This window comes from Hypomesus nipponensis, chromosome 18 (genome assembly GCF_054491055.1).
Source record: "Hypomesus nipponensis isolate SF chromosome 18, ASM5449105v1, whole genome shotgun sequence".
NCBI lineage: Eukaryota > Metazoa > Chordata > Actinopteri > Osmeriformes > Osmeridae > Hypomesus > Hypomesus nipponensis.
The window spans coordinates 19,417,501-19,434,116 of NC_140378.1; the positions used below are offsets into that span (position 1 = coordinate 19,417,501).

General features: G+C 53.2%; 1 protein-coding gene across 1 annotated transcript in view; it reads right to left on the reverse strand.

Annotated features, from left to right (window-relative positions):
• casz1 (castor zinc finger 1) overlaps positions 1–16,616 on the reverse strand; it is an 88,958-nt gene that overhangs the window by 17,962 nt on the left and 54,380 nt on the right. Inside the window, exons 3-8 of the mRNA XM_084679659.1 lie at positions 15,600–16,551; positions 13,477–13,542; positions 9,536–9,626; positions 6,370–6,534; positions 3,733–3,905; positions 2,396–3,252 (exon numbers count right to left, since the gene is read on the reverse strand). Of these exons, the coding sequence (XP_084535785.1) occupies positions 2,396–3,252; positions 3,733–3,905; positions 6,370–6,534; positions 9,536–9,626; positions 13,477–13,542; positions 15,600–16,551 (2,304 nt within the window). The remainder of the gene's footprint in view (positions 1–2,395; positions 3,253–3,732; positions 3,906–6,369; positions 6,535–9,535; positions 9,627–13,476; positions 13,543–15,599; positions 16,552–16,616) is intronic.

Consider the following 16,616-nt stretch of genomic DNA (forward strand, 5'->3'; position numbering starts at 1 on the left):
GGTCCAGGTCCACATGCCCAGCACAGGGCAGGGCCTGGTCCAGGTCCACATGCCCAGCATGGGGCAGCAGGCCCACCTGGTCCAGGCCCACAGCCTGCAGGAGAGCCACTCTGCCAGCTGCGCACAGCGCAGGTACGGTGCTATAAAACGGATTCAAAGCAGATCCCCCTTTTAATGGAAATGATCCAGGAATACTGTACCAGTATGTAATGACTGGTGCTCTGAGGCAGAGCAGCTGAGAATTGACCTGCAAGGCGTGTCTCATTAGGAAAGCCTTCAGATGCCAGGATACCCTGAAAAAGGCCACTTAGGGGTCAACAATCCTGTGGGCCTGCCACGACTGATCCTGTAGCCCTGAGACGACTGATCCTGTAACCCTGAGATGACTGATCCTGTAGCCCTGAGATGACTGATCCTGTAGCCCTGAGATGACTGATCCTGTAGCCCTGAGATGACTGATCCTGTAGCCCTGAGATGACTGATCCTGTAGCCCTGAGATGGCTGATCCTGTAGCCCTGAGATGGCTGATCCTGTAGCCCTGAGATGGCTGATCCTGTAGCCCTGAGATGGCTGATCCTGTAGCCCTGAGATGGCTGATCCTGTAGCCCTGCCATGAATGGAACTGTGAGAGCCCTGAGGAGCGACGCTCGTTCTCCAGGAGGTGAAGAGCTGCACTTCCAGTCTTAACAGGCCTTAGTTTAAAATACAACAAATATGAGATTATCTGAAGATCGTTTTACACGCTCGCACACAAAAAGGCACATCCTCTCACACCCACACACAAACAAGCACACAAACAAGCACACACTATCTTTCACATACCTTTCTACAAAAAAACACAAACCACTTCCACTTCCTCAATTTAGGACCCGTGAGCTGTTCTCACCTATTTTGTTAACAAACACGTGAAACTTCAAAGAGACAAAACCTCAAGAAGCTTCAAAAGTACCTCAGAAGTACACCCACACACACACACACACACCCCCCACGCATGCTTCTGGGGGAGGCAGGGGTTGAGGAGGTAGGGGATGGAGGGTGGGGGAGGAGGTGGAGGGGGGTGGAGGTGGAGGAGAATGGGGGAGGTAGAGGGTGAGGGAGGAAGAGGATGGGGGAGGGTGATGGAGGTGGAGGATAGGGAAGTTACAGTACAGGGTGGATCATTTGAGATCCACAGCTCCCCCTCCTCCTCCCAGGGCACAGAGGAGGAGAGAGGCAAGCAGCACCATCTGCACCCCCCCCCCCCCCTCCCCAGCCTGGATACCTGCTGAAGGGCTGTGGGAGGAGCCCGGTCTGACAGCCCATCAGCCCGCTCCTCTGGGACTCTCCCTGGGCCTGTCCTTCACCAGGAGCCCCCCTCCCCTCCCCTGCTCACCCCCATCTCCAGTCCTTCCTCCACCTGCTCGTCTCCCACGCTCAGACTGCGAGCTGGGCTGGCTGGCTGGGCTGACGGGCTGGGCTGGGCCCACGACGGGGATCATTATCAATTGAACAGCTTTGTTTCCACGTTCCTCTGTAGTGTGATTCAGAGACACGGAGCACACACGTAGATTGATCCTGTGTCGGGGGTTTTAGATTGACTTCAAATCGGGAGTTTCTGAGAAACTGTGGCTGTATGACTGTGCGAGAGTGTGTGTTTGTTCTTCCATTCTCGAAAAACAAACAACTCTGACGCAGCGAGTCATTTCTGCCCGACTGATCTCTGTTTTTATATCAGTTTGCACAGAGAGAGAGAGAGAGAGAGACACTCTGGGCGCCAAAAAAAACCCAGATTTTTTTTTTCTTGCAATTTCTGAACTTAATTTCATTCCACCTCCATTTGCTCGGAACGAATGCGCACACAGATAAGAGAGCGGTGATGAGGAAACATGTTCTACACCCCGGGTGCAGAACCCAGGGTGGGGGGGGGGAAGAGAGGCTCCTCGACAGGTCCCCGCTCTCTCTCTGTCAGCGCATTTATCTCCAAATGGATTGTGGGTATCTAGCAAAGCATCCCCACCACCAGCAGCCTGGAGCAGAGCCACAACAGGGCTACTATGGAGAGGTCATTGTGTCTGAAGGGGATCGCTGGCCATCTGAACGCGGGCGTGCTTCTCTCTCCATGGAGGAGGGACGATACCGGTGACCTCAGCTGGGGCCTCTCTCTGCTCCTGCTTCCTACAAGCTAGCATGAAGACGCAGTGGAAGGGGTGGTTTCTCACGTTTCAGTAAAGGGAACTGGATGGATTTGAGTATTCTGCAGCACGGCTTTTCAGTTAATCTATACATAACATCCCCCAAATTCTCGTTTAACTCAAAGAAAAAATGTCAGCTAACTGCTGTGTTTGTGACCCTGTAGTCCCCGCCCCGCCGAACCCACACACCCACACACACAGAGGGCTCCAGGGAGCAGACTGACCTGCGTCCTGGTGTCCGGAGGGCTTGAAGGCTGCGGCGGCCAGCCGGGCCATCATGGGCGAGATCAGCCCCTTGCTGGCGGAGATCTTCTCCATGATGGACGAGGCCGAGTAGGAGGAGGGAGTGCAGGCCAAGGAGCCTCCCTGGGCCAGGGAGTCAGTGGGCATGGAGTGGGCCCCCGAGGACACGCTGGAGATCAGGCTGGCGGCCGAGTGCGGCAGGGGCAGCGGCAGGCGGGGCAGGAGGGGGAAGAAGGGGTTGGAGCCCCCCATGGCGCTGTTGGACAGGGCCAACGCCACCGGCATGTTGCTAGGCAACGCCTGGGACAGCAGGCTGGACATACGTCCGCCGGGCGCCAGCGAGGGGGCGGCGGCCTTGAGGCCGTGGCCTCCGGAAGACGAGGAGGACGAGGAGGACACGACGGTGGTGGGCGTGGCCAGCATGTGGGGCATGCCGGACGACTGCATGGTGGTGGGAGACGCGCTCAGGCTGGAGTTCTTGCTGCTGATGGCGGAGAAGTCCATGAGGTCATCGTTGCTCGACTCCTCCTGCTCCTCCTTGGGCGCCAGGAAGGAGCCGGCGAGGCCCGGGGTGCCGGCCGAGCGGATGTGGCGGCGCTCGTGCTTGCGCTTGTGCGAGGTCATCTGGCTGGTGGAGGTGAAGGTGAAGCCGCAGCCGGAGCGGATGCAGTGGAAGTGGTTGGTGGCCTTGCTGTAGACGCAGCCGTCGTACTTGCACTCCTCGTACTTGTAGAACTTCTTGAAGCCGTCCTTGGCGTAGGCGTCGTCCTTGATGTGGTAGCTCTTGTGCTTCTCGATGTCGCACTTGTTCTTGAAGGTGTAGGTGCAGCCGGGACGCCTGCAGGCGAGGGAGGGAGGAGAGGGAGGAGAGGGAGGAGAAGGAGGGAAGAGAAGTCATTTACATCCAGTGCACGACTGCTCATCCACAGTGCACAGGCTGGAAGAGCAGTGTGACGGGGGGAGAGTGGGGTGGGCGGCCGGGCTGCTTGGCAGTGGGGCGGTGCTGAGGAGACCTGGACCGAAGCCCACATGACTGAAATACTTGACAATGGAGTAAGGATATGTGAGTTGGTCAAGCGGACAGGGATATTCCCACGTGGCCACAGTCCTGCCCTGCTGGAGTCCCTGCTGATCCATCACTGAGGCTCTCAACACACCACAACCTAGTTAACATCCTGCATGACTTATCTACCCTGTTCGCTTTCACGTTCAAGCTTTATCAGATGCATGGAGGAGTATTACACAAGCAAAGGAGGCATGTTTTCCTAGAAGGGATGAATACGACATGAGATGTTTTCCCCCCGCCAGGCAGACTCACCTGCAGTGGAAGTGGGTGGTTTTCTGGCCGTAGAACTGGCACTCCACCGTCCCACAATCCTCAGTGGCTCGGAACCTCTGGAAGCCGTCGTTGATCAGCTGGGCGTTCTTCTTGTGGAAGTTCTCGTGAGTCATGACATCAGAGGTACTGGTGTACACCTTGTTGCAGCCCACCTGCGGAGCAGAGAGGATCATGGGACGTGATGGTGAGGGCGTACCGCGACCCGAGTATTCCCGATGTTGTGGGGTTTGTTAATAGCTGTTGTCTTGGAATGGTGGAACTAGTGATAGGACAGTAGATAGATTTTATATTTTATATCTTGTATAAATAATATTGTTTAGCTCTTTAGTATTAGACTTTTTAATTGTATTTAAACATTCAACGTGTTTTAACCAAGATCCGTAAATGTTCATTGTATGCACCTTCCTGCCACAGTAAATTCCGTGTTTGTGTAAACTCACATGGCAATAAAAACGAATTCTGATAGGAAACAAGCTCAGTAGGGTGACCTAGAAATGGTTGAAAGGAAGTCTTTTTTATCATCTTCAACCTAGAGCTGGTGGTTTAGGTACCAGAGCATGTTCACTTCACAAACACGAGGACAGTAGGAACAAGGCAGACAGGTCTAAATGCAGTCTGTCTGTGCGGCTCACTGACACCAAAAAGAAGAACTTTCAACGTTGTTTTTCGCACGTTCCTCAATGAGGCAGTGGTCGCTTCAGCTCGAGTGTGGTTTAAAAAAAAAAATAGCAAAGAAACAGCTTTCCATGTAAGGCCGTATTTGAAGCTGCGTTTCACTGGTGAACTAGCAGGCCCCCTCGACCTTACTGTAACTCACAGTGTCTGCAGGGGGAATGGGGGGGGGGGTGGAGGCGGGGAGGGTGGGTAAGATGATTGTCACTTTCTTTAGTTTAAAATGTTCTGGTCCTCAGGAGTAGTCGGGGCGAGGATGGGAAACACACGGCCCATGTTTGAATTAAAAGCAGTGATTGTATATCACCCCGGGCACTATTCAGCCACACAAACGGGCAACTTCTCCATATTGAGTCAAACAATGAAAAAAATGCCACTCTCTTCCCCCGCCCCCCCCCCGGGCCACTAAATCACCACTGCGATGCCAACATCTGCAGGTTCTCAGAGACGTTAAAACAAGGTCTGAAATGTCTTAATAACAATTACGCCGTTAGTGGGCCTTAGAGGAGAATGTATCTGTGAGCCATCCAGGCTGGGACACAGCCCTGCTGGAGAGAGAGAGCCCTCGTTGCCATGACACCTTGAAAATAAGCAGATGTGAAAAAATTAAACAAATCCGGAACAGAATAATCTTCAACTCGCAGCTTGGTACTAAAAGATGAAAAATGTGAGGTTTATATAAACAACTAACTGAATTTTATCCATGCCAATTAAGGAGCGAGAGAGTCCTGGGAAAGAGAGAGATAGTGAGATAGAAAGAGGGAGGGGGGATAGAGAGAGGTAGAGAGGGAGTGAGGGACTCTGTGTTCATCCTTTTAATTTCTCTTTTATTTACTTTATCACACCTTTCGTCAAGCACATGAAAACTTCTCTTAAATGGCGATTTGTAGGATCTGAAATTCCCTTTTATAGACGTGGCAAACCTGCGCCTATCTCCCCCACCACCCCAAAGCTCATCCGTGAGCAGCTTGTTATGCCTTAGTGGCCTAGCATCGACATGTCGCCCTACTCCACTTCCTTGTTGGATTAGAGAGACCCTTCGTGGGTCTGGTCTGTGCCATCCTGTACTGCCCCTAAATGGTTCTGAGAAACAATCCTGCCGTGTTTCTCCCCGCCGTGACACCTCTGGGCAAGAAGAGAAATCAGGCCTGACTGTTTGAAGGGACCAGGTCTTACACAGCAGGCGGTGAACATCAGGCAGTATGGAGAGGGTTTATACTGCCACATGACTGCCCTGCTGTGGATCGGGAATGTCCATGAATTCATTATGCATGGCTCTGCAAAATCCTATTTGGCAGGAAGCTTTCTGTAGATCTGCCATGGAGCCAACAGGTTCTGGGTGTGGGGTGTGTAAGGCTGACAGCATGTGCGAGTTAGGGGGTTAGGTTCGAGACTGGGAGTGAGTGTGTTTACCTGCATGCAGTGGTAGATTGTGTGTGGGTGTGTGTGAGTCTGTGTGTGAGTGTGTGTGAGTGTGTGTCTGTGTGTGTGAGTGTGTGTCTGTGTGTGTGAGTGTGTGAGTGTGTGTTTGTGTGTGTGTGTGAGTGTGTGTGAGGGTGTGAGTGTGTGTGAGTGTGTCTGTGTGTGTGAGTGTGTGTCTGTGTGTGTGAGGGTGTGAGTGTGTGTTTGTGTGTGTGAGTGTGTGTGAGTGAGTGTGAGGGTGTGAGTGTGTGTGAGTGTGTGTCTGTGTGTGTGAATGTGTGTGAGGGTGTGAGTGTGTGTGAGTGTGTGTGAGGGTGTGAGTGTGTGTGAGTGTGTGTGAGTGTGTGTGAGCGTGTGTGTGAGTGTGTGTGAGGGTGTGAGTGTGTGTGAGTGTGTGTGAGCGTGTGTGTGAGTGTGTGTGAGGGTGTGAGTGTGTGTGAGGGTGTGAGTGTGTGTGTGAGTGTGTGTCTGTGTGTGTGAGTGTGTGTCTGTGTGTGTGAGTGTGTGTGAGGGTGTGTTTACCTGCATGCAGTGGTAGTGTGTGCTCTTCCCGTTCAGATGGCAGCCGTGGTAGTACACGCTGCAGTCGTCCAGAGGGCTGAAGCGCATGAAGCCATGTTGCAGAGAGTTGTCTCTCTTCTTGTGCATGTTGTAGTGCCTGATGACGTCCTGCTTGCTGGTGAACCTCTGTCAGGGAAGCAGGAGCACAGAAACCTCTCAGTGTTTGTTTAAACGCTCACAAAAGCAGCGAAAAGTCACTTTATCGCCGTGGAAACAGCTGCGGAGAGAGGGAGCCCACAGTCAGTTGGAGGTGTCCGTGGAATGGAGAGAGAAGGACACCGATTTAATGACCGCATATTCATGTACTTTACATTTCTCAAATAAGCTGTGACCTTATCCAAATGTGTCACCATGGACCCTGGAGGAAGGTGGGCAGGTGTGGGTCACTGCGAGGTGTCAAACAGGGCTGGGACAGACACATGATGTAGAAACTATGGTTCTTTTTTTCTTTTCAGTTTTTTTCCCCCTCCCTTTATTATGATCACTTGACATGCAAGATCACAGTTCCGATGTTCCTGGCTCTAGTGAAATGTTGTTCCGTGCAGATGGTTTTTCAGATGGGGGGAGAAGGAGGGGGTGGTGGGAAAGAGAGAGAGAGAGAGAGAGAGAGGGAGGGAGGGAGGGAGAGAGGAAGGGAGGGGGGAGAGAGGCAGGGAGGCAGGGAGGGAGAGAGAGAGAGATAGAGAGAGAGAGAGAGAGAGAGAGAGAGAGAGAGAGAGAGAGAGAGTGAGGAAAAACAACAAAACAAACAAACAAGCCAACCAAAAAACGGTTTCCCTTTCAATTCCCTTGTCGAGATATGATTCCATTTTTAATTAAAGCATTAACGCTCGCTTTTGGTAGCGGCTTCGCTGGTAATAATGAGGGAATATGCTAAGATACTCTCCTCAAAATTACAATCCTCCCACACTGACAAGCTTGGGAAGGAAAACAAGAAAAGTCACTCCACAGAGACAGAGAGCAACTAAATCTGCTGTAATTGGGTTTAAGCTGAAGTTACAGGAACTGCAACTTGATAGGTCTGAATCAATGAGACCGTCGCTACTTCAATCCATTTCTACATACAGTGGGAGATGAAAATCAGAGGAACGCCATGCTTAAAACTCATCACCGCTGTACGTACGCTGGGTCACGTATGACAGGCGTGTGACAGGCGTGTGACAGGCGTGTGACAGACGTGTTTCAGGTGTGTGACAGGCGTGTGTCAGGCATGTTTCAGGCGTGTGACAAGCGTGTGTCAGGCATGGGTTCTGACACAGCACGGACGTGATCATGGCCCCGGATCACCAGGAGGGGTGTGTCTTCAGTTCTTGGTCCCTCTCCCAGAATACCTCATGTTTTCATGTCTCCTAAACATTTCTTGGGGCTTCCTTTTTGAAATCTCGAAATGTTTCACTTCTTTGATTTGCCCCAGTCCCAGCAAGGCCTCTGTGCGTGTGTGGGAGAGCTGACAGTAACCGGTGGATAAGTTGAACTGCGGTCACGCTACATTTGATCCATCATGGGTGTAGAAATAGGCCCTGGAAGAGGCTGACTGGGTTAAAGAGCTCGTTTTCAGTTGACTGGTGATGAAGCTGGGAGACACTTGCTACATTTATTTTAGGATTCCCACAAGTGTTGCGATCTGCACATGCACACAAGCTACACACACACACAAGCCCATAAAAGGAGCACGTCCGGACTCAGCCAATCATCCGGAGGCTGGCAGGAGGATAATATTCCAGGACTGTGTGTCATGTGACCTCTGGAGAGACGGCTCGTCTTCGGCTGGGCTGTTTTTGCGGGATATTGACGTGGAAAAGCGCGGAGGCCTGCACCTCACACAACATGCACCATGAAGCGCTGAGAGAGACGGAGGCTTGGCCGTGTCAAATGCACTGATAACCACAACTAACAGTCTAAATGATGACTTGGAATCGTTTCAAAGCTTTTTTTTTTTTTTTGCTCTTTTTTTCCACCACATTCTTCCGAGAGTCGGTTTTGTCAAGCGGTAAAGTGTGAACCGGGTGCGTAAATAATATAAAAAAACAAACACAGTGTGAACGTTTAATACTCCTCGATCTTTCCACAGCAACCAGCTCTATTAATCAAGACGTAATCTCTTGATCGGAAGCAGATGAGAAAGATTAGGAGTGGAGATGTCTTCATTCACAAAACATGAGGGGAAAGAAGAAGCACATTGCTCAAAAGGGACGAGGAAGGTTTTCTTCTCCACAGATCAGCTTGTGTTTGCCCAACTCCAGCACACACACAACCCCTATCAAGAGCAGCTTCAGGTTAGTCAGAGTGAGCTATACATGTTAGCTCCTAGGATCACAACCAGATTAATCACGTGAAAGGGGATTAAAAACAGGCCTCTAGCTACGGCAGATGTCGCTAGCAGGAAAACACACACACAAACGCACAGAGAAAAAAAAAAAACATATTTAAAATGAACCCTTAATAAAAAGACCAACTGGTCAAAGACCAACTGTTCTTGGAATCAGCTTATTGAGGGAGAGAGGCAGGGAGTGTGTGTGTGGGGGAGAGTGTGTGTGTGTTTGTGGGAAGAGTGTGTGTGTGGGGAGAGTGTGTGTGTGTATGTAGGGAGTGTCTTGGTCTGTATTGTCTGAAGGACTACAGTCATAACCTGTTCCGTGAACCTACATCCATAAAGTTCCCTTTCCACAAGCCTGGTTTGGGTGTCGCCCGATATGAAGATTTATGATCTGCACGTACCAGGAAGACCGTGTTTAAAACTCAATTTTCACCACTGCCAGGATCATAAACGAGAGTATGAGCGAGATATGAAACTGCGTTGGCGTCGCCCGAGTGTCCAGCCCTTCAGGAGCCTTTATGGTTAAGCCTCGGCAGTGAAGGACAGGTGTTTCAAAGCGCCGAACCGCGGCCAGCGATTGGTGGACAGGGTAGAGGCAGAGTCTGTGATTGGTGGACAGCGTAGAGACAGAGTCCGTGATTGGTGGACAGCATAGAGGCAGAGTCAGTGATTGGTGGACATCGTAGAGGCAGAGTCCGTGATTGGTGGACAGCGTAGAAGCAGAGTCCGTGATTGGTGGAGCGCGGCAGAAACGAGGGACACTGACGCGTGACTGTCTAGAAAACGAGGCCATGTTGTGCACAGACGTACCTGGTAGTTGCATTCGGGGTCCATGCAGTGGTAATGCTCTCTGTACTGGTAGGCACAATGCACGTGTCCACAGTGCTGGCTACCGGAAAACCTGGACACAGGAAACAGGAAACGCTCAGTTAAAGGACAGGAAGTGTGGCGTGAACACAGAGGGTCGGGTCAGGAGGGCGGAGGAGGGTCAGGCCCGGGCTGTGACTGAACCTGTGCGTCTCACACTGCCTCACAGGGCACACAGAGATGGCAAGGCTTAGTGGTTAGAGCGTTTGACTGATCATGAGGTCACAGGTTCAAATCCCCCCATACAGTTCATAGAATACATGCATGTATCACGTTGTAAACACCCATTTTGGCCTTTTGAGGGCAGGCGGAGAGGAGAAAACGCCGTGCGATGATCCCAGGACTGCGGTTCCCCTGGTGAGATCCCTGTGTACCTTCTCTCACAGAACACCGGAACGTCTCCTTCACCAGGACAGTGATGAAGCATGTTCAGACTCCCAGGCCAGGGCTCTAGTGCAGCATGTCACTCACAGTTCAAGGTGCCTTTCACAACCAAACCAGACTGAACACACCGAGGAATAAGAAGGCTTAATGAGAAAGCAGGGAGGAGCCCGACTCTGCCGTAGCAGGCACGCGCCTCCTCCACCACACCGCACGCAATTTACCAGTCTGTCACACCAATTTCTACCAAATTAGCTCCATTTATTTCCAAAGCAGACGGCAAAGACACTTATTAAACTGTAGCCTCCCTAGCCCCAAACACGTACGCCTGTTTTGCCCACACTTCACACAAAAAAACCTTGCCGAATCAATGTAGAGTTCTCCCAGGTTAAACGCAGCGCTTTAATCAGAGAAAAGGGTCAGGTCTGCCGAGGGAGGTTGGAGAGGGAACTCTCTCTCTCCCTCCCTCTCCTCCCCCTCCTCCCCCTCCTCTGGCTGTGAGGTCTCCAGATTGGAGGCAGGGCCTTCCTACAGGTACAGAGGCATGTAAAGGCCCCCCCCCCTCTATGACTCCCTGCGTGCTTGAGTGTTCGCGGTCGTGATTATGAGCCTGGCAATGATGACTGTTAAAAAGCTCCAATTACCACTCAAAACACACAAATAAACATTTACACTGCCACTGCCAAAAGCTCCATCTGTTCCGAGCGCAGAGGAGAAAAAGGGGCTAAGTAATAGATTTTTTTTCCCTTCCTTCCCTCTCTCCCTCATTTTTCCCTCCATCTCTTGTAGATCCCTCCCTCCCCTCTCTCTCTTTCTCCACTTCTCTGTCTCTCCCTCCTTCCCTCTCTCTCTCTCTCTCTCTCTCTCTCTCTCTCTCTCTCTCTCTCTCTCTGTGTGTTTAGTGCCTGGAGGAGAATCCCAGAGCAGTGTTTCAGGATGACTGTGCTGAGGTGAGAAGCTACAGTAAGGGAAGGGAGGTCCACTACCTTTTAAAAGTTGGTGGTGTGTTGGGGGGCTCGGGGTATGGAGGTGGAGGAGGTGGAGGGGGTGGAGGAGGCTTCGGGAAGGTTTGACGGCTTCTTTAGAGAAAAGACAAAAACGGAGCTAGCATTACACACACACAAGCACGCACGCACACACACACACAGATACACACTCGCACACACAGATACACACACATAAGCACGCACACACACACAGATACATACACACACACACACACACAGATACACACAAACTGACAGACTTCAAGCCTCTGCTGAGCCACTCTACACTTTGGTATGTGTACATACACACACACAGACAGGTACACACACACGCACTAACACACAGCCCCCTGGGACATTGGCCCACCCCTCTCCGCTCATTGACCAGCTGTATCACTTTGCCTCTTGACAATATTCCCACTCCCTGTGTCCGGGGCCTAATGGGCCACCGCTATTCAGCTGCAGATGAAATATTAATATTGCCACGATACAGAGATTGCAACGCATCTCCTGTTACAATAGAGACATGCAGATCAAAGTGCAGAGGCAGTGCTGGGTGCATGAAAGCATTTAAAGAGGGAAAACTGCTTCTAAACACTACCAGGGAAGCTCTTTAACACATCAAACCGCTGCTCTGCGAGGAGAGAGAGAAGTTTTCCCTCCTTTTTAGCTGGGGTGGGCGGGGGGGGGGGACTGGAGTCAAAACGTTTACAAAGTTGTTGTTTTTTTTTGCATAAGTGTGCGCTCATTAGCCGTAGCTTCGGAGATGAACCACCCCCCTTCTCCTCCACCCCCACCCCCCTTCTCCCCCCCACCCCCCCCACCCCCCACCCCCCACCCCCCTTCTCCCCCCCACCCCCAGGACCCTAAACATGTACCAGCCTCCATTTTGCCCCTTTAGTGAGCCTTTCTTTTCTCTCCTCCCCCTGTTCCCACCTCCTCTACCCTTCCCTCTCTCTCTTTTTTTTCCTCCCCAACACGGAAATTGAAACAGTATCTAGGCTTATCTGCTGCCTCCCTGTGCATCAACTGCCGAGATGTTTAGACAAATTTTATGCATTATGCAGCGCAAATATCAAAACAGAACTTGGCAGTGCCAGCAGAAGCCTCATTAAAAATTCCTTAATTAAATCTTCTTGCAAAATGTAATCAGTCCAAGGAAGGGGTTTTGTGTGTGTGTTTCAGTGCACAGGAAGATGCTTGTGTGTGTGTGTGTCTGTCAGTGCCAGGTCTTTGATTTGTGTCCTTCATGTTACTGCTTGGAGAAGTGATCATTACTGCCACAGCCACTTTGGCTTTTCAAATGCTGTTTTTCTTTCTTTTCAAACCGAATAAACAAACAAGAGATAATCACCTTTCTAGTGGCGCTTCAAAATGAATCCAGAATGGGGATATTGTTTTGCGTGTCTATTGAAATGTGAGACGGTCTGATGCATTGTCTGGTTGTGCGAGAGGCCGGTTTAAACATCCTTGCGGCTAGCTTTGCTTTAAACCAAGACAAGGGGAATTCAAGGCCTTAGCTGAAAGCCTCTGTCCTTGCTGGGAACTCTTTGATCCAGCATGCTGACGCCAGTGACACTGACTGTCCTCTAGAACAGTTTATGAGCACGCTCACACCTCCCCATCTAACTGCAGGCCTATACATCACAGCTCATCTTCACCAGGCCTGCTCTCTGCTCATGAACCTCCTCCTGCTCCACTCCACCAGGCCTGCTCTCTGCTCATGAACCTCCTCCTGCTCCACTCCACCAGGCCTGCTCTCTGCTCATGAACCTCCTCCTGCTCCACTCCACCAGGCCTGCTCTCTGCTCATGAACCTCCTCCTGCTCCAACTCCACCAGGCCTGCTCTCTGCTCATGAACCTCCTCCTGCTCCACTCCACCAGGCCTGCTCTCTGCTCATGAACCTCCTCCTGCTCCACTCCACCAGGCCTGCTCTCTGCTCATGAACCTCCTCCTGCTCCACTCCACCAGGCCTGCTCTCTGCTCATGAACCTCCTCCTGCTCCACTCCACCAGGCCTGCTCTCTGCTCATGAACCTCCTCCTGCTCCACTCCACCAGGCCTGCTCTCTGCTCATGAACCTCCTCCTGCTCCACTCCACCAGGCCTGCTCTCTGCTCATGAACCTCCTCCTGCTCCACTCCACCAGGCCTGCTCTCTGCTCGTGAACCTCCTCCTGCTCCACTCCACCAGGCCTGCTCTCTGCTCATGAACCTCCTCCTGCTCCACTCCACCAGGCCTGCTCTCTGCTCATGAACCTCCTCCTGCTCCACTCCACCAGGCCTGCTCTCTGCTCGTGAACCTCCTCCTGCTCCACTCCACCAGGCCTGCTCTCTGCTCGTGAACCTCCTCCTGCTCCACTCCACCAGGCCTCCACAGGCCAGTGTACCATCCACATTCATCACCGGGCAAGAGACACTCCAACAATTAATAAAACAGGTTTGTGTGGCCGTGTTGGGGACAGAACATTGTGTATGGATCTCAGCTTGGTGGTCGTGAGGGAGGGCGTGTGCGTACCTGGCAATATATTTCTGGTAGAGGTTGACGTCTTCAGTGACAGGTTTCTCCGCTGGAACGCCGTTCCTGCGGTGGCAGGAACAACAAAGACAGGATTAATGGAGGAGCGGGCGCCGGCTGTTAATAAAAACAAACTGACACAATATTTACTTACGCGCCGTTTTCAAAAAACTTTGGGCTATCAATATACATTTTCTGGTGGCGTAACTGTGTTTTTGTCTAGGGGAATGAATCAGGAAATGGATGGGGGGGGGCGGAGGGAGAAGGAGGGGGTCACACTTTCATACTTTGATGCATGGTTTGCCAGCAATGAAAGGCAAAAGGCAGGGTAGGTGCATTCATCTTTCATGAGGGGGGGGGGGTTTAGAGTGCTAATATGCAAAACGGGATCATAGAGATGCTCTGAAAAAAACTTTCTATGAGGATCCCAGAGGACCCAGCTTCTAACGCCTGTTGTCAGTTTATCTTCAATCAGCAATATGGATTGAGTTCAAACAAAAGGCCCGCATCCCATTTGTAGCTCCGGTACAGGGTCTCAGCTCCAGGAGGGGGGGGCTGGGCTGGGCTGGAGCTGGCCCCGTGAGGTGGTATGGAGGGTGCCCATCACCCTGCCCTCCGCACTGCAGGGATCAGAGTCCACGGTGCCATTCAGCACAGCCCCCCTCCTCCCCTCAGCGCTGGCTCCTCCCCTCAGCGCTGGCTCCTCCCCTCAGCCCCCCTCCTCCCCTCAGTGCTGGCTCCTCCCCTCAGCGCTGGCTCCTCCCCTCAGCCCCCCTCCTCCCCTCAGCGCTGGCTCCTCCACTCAGCGCTGGCTCCTCCCCTCAGCGCTGGCTCCTCCCCTCAGCGCTGGCTCCTCCCCTCAGCCCCCCTCCTCCCCTCAGCGCTGGCTCCTCCCCTCAGCGCTGGCTCCTCCCCTCAGCGCTGGCTCCTCCCCTCAGCGCTGGCTCCTCCCCTCAGCCCCCCTCCTCCCCTCAGCCCCCCTCCTCCCCTCAGTGCTGGCTCCTCCCCTCAGCCCCCCTCCTCCCCTCAGTGCTGGCTCCTCCCCTCAGCGCTGGCTCCTCCCCTCAGCGCTGGCTCCTCCCCTCAGCGCTGGCTCCTCCCCTCAGCCCCCCCTCCTCCCCTCAGCCCCCCCTCCTCCCCTCAGAGCTGGCATGCAGCCCCATGTGAGTAGCTCTGTGCAGGGGGCTGCCCCGGGGTTCATCTCCCCCAGAGGGGAGGCTGCACTGGCAGGCACTCTCCCAGCCTGCACCGCCCTCCCTCTCTCACCGGGCTGGGCTACCTGCCCTAGCATGCGGCTACACTACAGCCAGGCCCGGTGCTGGCTAATCAGACCGAACCCCCAGGGTTCCGCCTAAGGCTACTAGACCCAGACTTTGATGGGTCTTGCCGAACTACACGGACAAACTGCCATAGGGGAAGCTGTTTCACGATGCTAACAGGCGAAGCTAGCCAAGCACCATGAAAGGCCCCCTGTCGTCCTATTCAAAGCGCGGCCGTCAGGCGGCGTTAAGCCAGTCCCGCTGACGCAACGGGAGGTTAGTCACGGCTCCAGAGTAATTAAAGGGAGAGTTGTTACACCCCAGCCGAACGCAGGAAGTCAGTCACTTTGCGATGACTGTGCTAAATCAGTCTCGGTGGAGAGTAAACACTTCTCGGGCTTTCGCAAACTCATCGTGCAGCTGGGATCTGTTGGCCGCTACGCGCTATTTCACACTACATTCGCGTCGCCTGTTGTTGAGGTACCAATTACCTTTGCGTTAGGCTAACTGACTCACACTGGCAGTAAAGTGTATGTGAGACACACATTAGGCTCCAAGGTGTCCCGCTGAGAGAGTGTGGAGGAGAATTAGAAGACAGTTGAGCCTGGATTCTTTTCAAAAACAACAGCTAAAATGGAGACTGGGGGGTGAGTCAGATTAATGGTTTACTCCATTTAATAATTCAGTAATGGTAGTTATGAATTGCTTCAAGGAACATTTGGTACGCTGCCCACATTTGTTCCACGACGATCTCGAGGTCCCCAGTAGCAGTTTTCACAGTTTGCCCACAGGAAAATGTGTCACAAACATGATTAAACATTTCCCTGTACCAGCCTTGGTGATGATGGACGGATGAACCCTTACTTGACAGAGGACACTGTTCCCGTGGTGATAGAGTCTGTCTTGGAGAAGCTGGACTTCATGTAGTCTGAGGTGTTGAAGCCCATGTGACCCGCCTGGTCCATGCCCAGTCCTGGGGGGGCCGAGGCCCCGATGGAGGCAGAGGTGGGGGGCCCCTGGGGGCCCAGGTTCCCGGTGGGGGCGGAATGAGCCCCGGGCATCAGAGAGGGTTCCGGTTTCCCCGACATCAGCTTCTGGATGTTCCTGACGTCGTACTTGGACGGCCGGCCCACCTTGCCTGTCTTGAAGGCGATGGCGCCCCCCATGTCGGGCTTGCCCTCCCCGGGCTTGAACAGGTGCAGGAACTTGACGTTCTCCAGGTCGTACTTGGAGGGCCGCTTGTAAGTGTTGCCGTTCTGCGGGAGCACGCTCTCCCCCAGCTTCAGCTTCTGGATGAAGAAGTCGTACTTGGAGGCCCTGGAGGCCAGGTTCTGGATGTGAGAGGGGCTGGGCGAGGGGGCTGGGCCCAGGGAAGGAGGCCCCTGGTGCTGCTTGTGCTCCAGGGAGGAGGGATACCCCTGGTGCTGCTTGTGCTCCAGGGAGGAGGGATACCCCTGGTGCTCGGCCCCAGGGAGGCAGCCCGAGGCCTGGAGCAGGGCGGCGGTGGCCGCGGAGCTCTTCTCCTGAGCCAGCTTTGAGCTCATCTCCTCGGGCTTGTGTCCGTGCGTGGGCCAGGGGAGGGTCTCTCCAGCCTTCAGCTTGCGGATGTACTCCTCGTACTTTGAGAAGCGGGCGCGTCGCGTGGCCTCCTCGCTGCTCAGGGACGAGCCGTCCGAGGGGGCGGCGGCGGCGGCCTTCATCTTCTCGAAGCTCTTCTTGGCCAGTTCGTCCCGGACCTGCTGGTCGTCGTAGCCGAACATGCCCAGGAACTCGTTCATGGTGTTGGCTGCGTAGTCCCGCAGGGCCGAAGCTTCTCCTGCTGAGAGAAGGGGGAACAGGAAGGCACAGAGGTCTTACGTGAGACGACACGATCCATAAATG